This window comes from Durio zibethinus, chromosome 4 (genome assembly GCF_047325235.1).
Source record: "Durio zibethinus cultivar Kanyao isolate XHJ-2024 chromosome 4, ASM4732523v1, whole genome shotgun sequence".
NCBI classification, from domain to species: Eukaryota; Viridiplantae; Streptophyta; class Magnoliopsida; order Malvales; family Malvaceae; genus Durio; species Durio zibethinus.
The window spans coordinates 34,218,956-34,226,122 of NC_143165.1; the positions used below are offsets into that span (position 1 = coordinate 34,218,956).

At 30.2% G+C, this 7,167-nt stretch overlaps 2 protein-coding genes across 2 annotated transcripts; both read right to left on the reverse strand.

Annotated features, from left to right (window-relative positions):
- Positions 1-520: 520 nt before the first annotated feature.
- On the reverse strand, positions 521-1,586 carry LOC111287807 (uncharacterized). Its single transcript, XM_022878474.2, has one exon. The coding sequence runs from the start codon at positions 1,420-1,422 to the stop codon at positions 616-618; it is 807 nt and encodes a 268-aa protein (XP_022734209.2). The 5' UTR covers positions 1,423-1,586; the 3' UTR covers positions 521-615.
- A 2,396-nt stretch (positions 1,587-3,982) lies between these two features.
- Positions 3,983-6,690, reverse strand: LOC111288219 (uncharacterized). Its single transcript, XM_022879010.2, has 3 exons — positions 6,597-6,690; positions 4,937-5,658; positions 3,983-4,856 (listed from the first exon to the last, which is right to left on the reverse strand). Exons 2-3 carry the CDS (start codon positions 5,558-5,560, stop codon positions 4,644-4,646), a joined length of 837 nt encoding a protein of 278 aa, XP_022734745.2. The 5' UTR covers positions 5,561-5,658; positions 6,597-6,690; the 3' UTR covers positions 3,983-4,643.
- Positions 6,691-7,167: the final 477 nt, after the last annotated feature.

Below are 7,167 nucleotides of genomic sequence, written 5' to 3' on the forward strand. Positions count from 1 at the left end.
AAAACAAATGAATAAAAAGAAAAGATATAAATTTTGAATTGTTACAGGTTTTCGTTAGGATTGACAGTCGAATCGAATTTAATTTAATTTAATTTTTTAAAATAATTTATAATATTATAAATTTTTTAAATTCGATTTAAATTTAAATTAATTTTTTAAATAAATTTAATCTAAATTAAATTTTATTAATTTAATTTATAAATTTAATTTTTTTGTTTTTATAAATTATTTTAATATAATTTTTAATATATTTAAATAAATTTACATATAAAATAATTATTTTATTTTATAAAATTTAAAATATATAAAACTAATAAAAATTATAATTTAATTTGATTTTTTTTTTTTTTCATATTTTAATCTAAAATTCAATATAAACTTAATATATATATTTAATATTTAAATTTTATTTGAATCAAACAAAAAAATCAAATCAAATATTATAATTTTTTATTTTCTCAATTTTTTTTCTCAACCCTAATTTCACACAACACTCAATAATAGATTTAACATTTTGCATATATATATATATATATATATATAGATATATATATATATATTTGTAATATTTATTTTTCTCATTTCTAATGTGTATAAAATTATCTCTGACAAATATTACACATTTGGATTCCAAAGACCCCATAAACGAGAATTTAATAATCCTAAAACATCTGGCAACACCTTCCTAGCCAAACCCTTGTGGTTACTTGTCGTCGCCGCCGCCGCCGCTGTCCGTACTTCAATGTCGGTATCCTTAACTACTGGAAACTCTTGAGTTTCCATCACTTCTGCCACTTCATCTACCTCTTCTTTAACATCTTTCCCTGTTGAAATGACGTCATCAGTAAAAACAGGTGCTTCCACGGTAAAACTCTCCAAGACGAGAACTTCATGCTCGGGTTGACCCGGGATGTCAACAGCCAGGCTATCGGAGACTCGAGTGGCGGCTTTGTTGTTACTATCCCTTCTTTTGGGCCGCGCGTTTTTCTTGGAAGGTTTCTGGGATTCTCCGTAGGTTAAATGATCTTCGAAAGCTTCAATAACTTGATGGATAAGCTCACGGTTAGGAGAAGAGTCCCAGCGGAACCAGTAAGTAGTGTAGCAGTCGAAACAATCACAATCGAAAACGTGGGAGGAAACCAGAGTCTTTTGGGTCAGCTTGGAGGCGGTTGGTGGTGGCTTCTTGTAAGATCTTTTCTTGGAAAAATAATCTTGAGAAATCAAACATGGGTTGGTGGTGGTTTTGAGGGACCTGGTTATCATGTAAGCTAAAACTTCCCGGTCCTCGAGAGATAGGACTGAAGCTAGAGCCAAAATGGCAGCTGGGAGAACCGTCAAAATGGAAAGATAGTCTTCACCAGAAGAAGAAGAAGAAGAAGGAGGAGGAGATGGGTATACTTTACCTTTGTTTTTGAGCTTCATGGCTGCTTTTGTTTCTCTTTGAGGTTCGGTTTGGTTACAAAAAAAGGGTAAAAAATAGGCTTGGGATTAAAGCAGGGATTTTTATGGGATAACGGAGAGCCTGAGAAGGAAAGATGATACAGCTAGGGTGTTTTTTATTAAAAAATAATAAAAAAAAAAAACAGCTTTTTTTTTAAACTTTTTGGTGTTTTGAGTTAATCTCTTATTATTAATTAATTTATTTATTTTTCCTTTATTTTATTTACTTGGCAGAAAAAGCCGAAAGAAGAAAAGATGTTAATTTATATTTTTATCATTTTTTATACATGTAATAACATAAATTATAAATATAACATAAATTATAAATTATATTCAAATTTTAAATACGAATATAATATGTATATTATATATGTTGTATGAGATATGATATAATTAATATGTATATAATTAATTATTTAAATATGATATAAATAATACGAATATATATAAATAAATACGATTAATACGAATATATATTAATAGACATAATTAACATGAATATATATAAAAATATAATTAAAATAATAAATAATTATAAATTATTAATCATTTATAATTAAATAAACTTAATATATTAATAATACAAAAAAAATTACATATTAAAAAAATAAAAATTTAATACTCATTTAATATGTATTTAATATATATATATATATAAATTTTAATATGTATTGCATAATTATATTAATTTTTAATATAAATTTAAAATGATAGACTATCAAAAATTAAAGAATTAAATAATAATTTATATGACTAATATTAATATTTATATTATATTTATATTATTAATATAAAAAATATTGTTATAATAATTATTAAATAAGTAATATAATTAAATATTTAAAATAATTTTTATATGATATTAAATAGTTAATTAAGTATCATAATTAAAAGATTAAAAATTAAAATAATTTTTATATGTTTATATTCAATTAAAATAAATATAAAAATATATTAAACATATTAAACGTATATTCTTATGATAAGATTAAATTAAACATATTATTTATATTGTATTAGACATTTAGACGTGTTGATATGTATAAAATATGAATTATATTATATCAAAATTTATTTTGATATGAATAAACATAAAACATATTTTTTAAAAATTTATATATAAATTTTTTATATTATTTTCATGTTATATTATTATATCATATTTAAAATTATCAAAAGAATGTATCTTATAATTACTAATCTCTGTATCACGCTCCTGGTACGTGTAATTGATTTATAAAGTTTAAAAAAAAATTATGTAATAAAATATTAAAATTTTAATTTTGATAATTAAAATTTAAATTTATATAATTCTAAATAATTTTATTCAACCTATTATCTTGCCATTTGCAAATCATATAAATAAAAGAGAAAAAAAGGAATGGTCAGAATATTAGGAAAAGGTAATACTTTCCAAATTTGAGAGTTCTAATCATAAATTTACACGAAAGAGTGAGGAGACAACCGATTCGTTGACTTAGACTTATACATAAGTTGAATGGAATCAAATTTGATATACATAGGTTTGATGGATTTAAATTTGATTAATTTTTTAAATTTTTTACTCAAAACTTGTCGGGTCAAATAAGTTTGGTCATTATTTAAAAATATTAAATATTAATATTTTATATATTTTAAAATTAAATTTAAATAAAATATTTTTATATATGCATTATAATAATTCAAGTCGGAGGGGACGGATTGGCATGGCAGGTTGCACTTTTTACGACAATAATTTGTAGAGTGAAAAACGACTTTAAGGGTGATTTAAACATGATTTGATAATAATTTTAATAAAAATTTTAAATAAATAACTTACTAAAATTCAATTAAAAATTATTAAATATTATAATTTAAATTTGATTAATATTTATTTAATGATAAAAATTTTGTTAATATTTTAACTAAAAATATATATTAAAATTTTTTAAAATTTTATACATTTAATATGTAATAAAATCTTTTAATTTATTAATGTTAATTTAATTATTTTTAATAAAAAATTTTACAAATTTCACTTCAAAAATAAACAACCGACTAAATGCAAGATAAACAACCGAGCAAAAGCGCCTAGAGCGTAGAGGGGGAGAGAGGGAACCCAAAATCTTTCAAGGTGCAAATAGGACTGGTGAACTTGCAGATAGGGATGGGATTTGGTCAAAGGCACAAAGCTGTTTTTCTTGGTTAATTTACCACTAAAATATCTAAATCTTAAAACTTTATGAAAGATTCTAACGAGATTTCATGTTAAATTATGTTAGCAATACTACATTTTGATTGTGCATGTAATATGTGCGCAAGACACGAGTAATGTTACTGCTGATTGTTGAAGTAATGTTGAAGTTCAATCACACGCAATGATCGCATTACACCTGCCCACCACTGATTGTTGCTGTTGCTGCTGCTGCTGGCGAAGAGGTTTATGGTCGGGTTTCTTCCCTGGTGCTATTGTTTGGTCAGGCTCACTTCTAGGACCACAGCAAGAGATACCCCGGACAGTCTTATTTTTCAGTTAAATGCTTTGTTGTTGTAATCGTTTTCACTGTAAAATGCAGACCGCTCTGGAATTAACTAAACTTTCCCGGTTGTGTAAAACCTGACTGTGTAATGCTACATTATTCTCAACCAGCATCTCAAACAAACAAATATTCTTGGTCATCAGCCATGTCCTCTTGCTTCAGAGATTCTCACCCAATCAAAGGAAAATGGATGATTTCATACAGAAAAATAGGATTTTCAACCAAAGCCAACTAAATAAAATGGAAGCAAAGGATGGGAAATCTACAGCAACAAGCAGTTCCTCTTTCAACAAGCTCCTATTTCCTTAGTTAGTACTATGGTAACTTTGACATGTCCCAGTCAAGAGAACTGAAAGGGATAATAAATTCTATGCTCAATGGAAAGGTTTCATATTTAAATGAACTGTTATTCCATTTACAGTAACTATGTTTCTGGTAGGCTGCAAGCCTGCCTTATGGCGATAGTACCGCACAAAGAAACAAAGACTTCTCATACAAAACAAAGAAAGATTTATTTAAAATTAATCTAAGGTAGATAAACGAATAAGCGAGACAAATGAATATTCTAACATTGTCATTGTCAAGAAGTCTACAAAGAGGACGACTGTTTAGATGCAGCAGACTGTTTAACACTGCAACCACTTCAAGTGGTGCGAGAAAGCAGATAAACACCCGAGAGCAGAGTCAATCGACTTTCTTATCTGTTGCTTGAGACTTGTTTGCTGCTGTAGGACGCTTGTCCTCTGACATCTTACCATGAACCTCATCCCTCTCCCTAAAATACCTCTCAAAGGCCCGAGGGAGGAATCGAGGAATCAAAAAGCATAAGAGATTGATCGAGAAGTACGATAGGTTTGCAACGGCCAGGCCCTTCCCAAACCAATCCCATGCAATGTCCTGCACAGTCAAAATTAGAGTATGTTGGACATTTTCAAAGCACAATATCGAATTCGAATTCGAATTCGATTAAGAATTACCTTCAGTTGTGCATTTGCAGGCAGAGTTTTGTTGAGCCAAACGTCATGCATCCAGTCAAGGATAACAAAGATTCTCCTAACTGTATACAGTAATGGGACAAGTGCCCTCACCGGTGGTGAAAATAAAGACAGCCCACTTATCACATTTTCTGTTAGTATTTGAAAAGAAAGCAAGAACAAGTGAGGTGTTGCTGATCGAACAGCATTATTATCACCCCTCGCAAAGCCGCCCAAGACATACGCCAGTGGCAAGAAAAGCCCTATTGTAGTTCCAAGAATCACATAGAGCCTAAAGAGTTTGCTGCCGTGGAAAATCTCTTGCGAGCCAGTTGATACATGGCCGTGGGATGGGAAGGCAAAGCGTGAAAGGGCGATAATGTAAGTGGAGGCAAAAGCTGGGAAGACTAAATCAAGTAGTGGGACAAGGCCACTAACTGAGAAAACCAAAATGAAAGCTACTAGTTGCAGTTCAATCACACGCAATGATCCCATTACACCTCCCACCACCGATTGTTGCTGCTGCTGCTGCTGCTGGCGAAGAGGTTTGTGGTCAGGTTTCTCCCCTGGTGCTATTGTTTGGTCAGGCTCACTTCTAGGAGCCACAGCAAGAGATACCCCGGACATTCTTACTTTTCAGTTAAATGCTTTGGTTGTTCTAATGGTTTTCACTGCAAAATGCAGACTGCTCTGGAATGACCTAAACTTTCCTGGTTGTGCAAAACCTGACAAAGAAAGGAACGAGATTCAGTTCTCCGACATACGAGCATCACTGGTACGATGAAAGGCATTAAAAAGACACTAGATATTTTTAATAATTGATCCAGAAACGAAATGGCTAATAAGAATATTAGGAGCTACAGTCTTGTTTCAGCTCGGTTGAAATGAGACGCAAATCCATATATTAACACACAAGTTATCTTCATTACCAATCAAATTCAAATGCACCATGTACCCAGTCACCTTAACAGTTGAAGGTTGGGACTCGGGATCATTCTCAAGAATTGAAGAAGAGGGAATTAAGGATACTGCCAAGGTCTAACTCTTTTATAGCTTAGTTAAAGAATCATATGGCAATTCGTGTATCCATATTTATCAATTTTGCATCAAATATGAAACACATTTTATTGATTTCTGTTGAAACAACATATGATTTTTTTGTTAAAATTTTAAATCGGATCGCTTTCGTATTTTTTTACTATATTGTCAACCTGCCAGGTTTAAAATTGCCAATTACACTCGAATTTACACAAGTAGCAAAATGTATGAAGCATATAAAAATTAACCAATATGTATAGAAACAAAAACAGAATCCAGAATTAAAAGAGAAATGCAAGAGAGCAAAGCGAACATAAAGTTATGAGACAGATCGATTTTAATGACGAAAAACTCTGTTTCAGAGTTCTTCAGCATGTGCTGTTGTAACCATTCAAGCTTTTGTTGCTGCTCAAAAGTTTAAGAAAAGAAAAGGATATAATCCAAGCAAATCAAATTCATAATCTGCCAAAAGAAAAAACCAACAGATATCCTGATTTTATTGAAGGATAGCGACAACAAAATGATAAAATAATTCAAGACACTGATCAACGAAGACGCACCACATATTCAAAACAGATGAAATGACAGTTAAAAAAAAGAAGTTATTGAAGAGAAGAGATCTTACGACGACGAACGATTCAATCAAAACCCAAAGAAGAAACTCGGAATGGAAATGATGATCATTGAGAGAGAGAACGAAGATTTTGCCTTACAAATACAGAGAGAGCGGGCGACCATGAAGTTGTTTTTGAACGTGTAGCAGTTTGTGGCTTTACACGCGGGCCTTCTGTTTATCTTACACGTGTTCAATTTGCACCTATGTGTCAGTCACCCTGCGAAAGTAAAAAATGGTTCATGATTCTTCAATACAAATCGAGATAAACTTGTGGCATAATTTGATGCTCATCCCACTGATTCTGGCTAACTCAGCTGGATTAGAGTCCAATGGCCTTGGGCTAGTTTATGATGCCACTAAATATTCATTTTTCCCGGACATAAATATCGGAAGAATATTTAGTAACAAATAAAACATTGTAACTTATGATGCCACTAAATATAAATTATCGCTTTGGGATTTTGGATTTTGACTTTTTTTTATCGTAAGTTTATCAATTTTTAGTGATTTATCAGTAATGTTTACCTCCATCTCCTAATCAACATTTTGAAAGTCAAATCAATATCCAGTTATTTGCTTA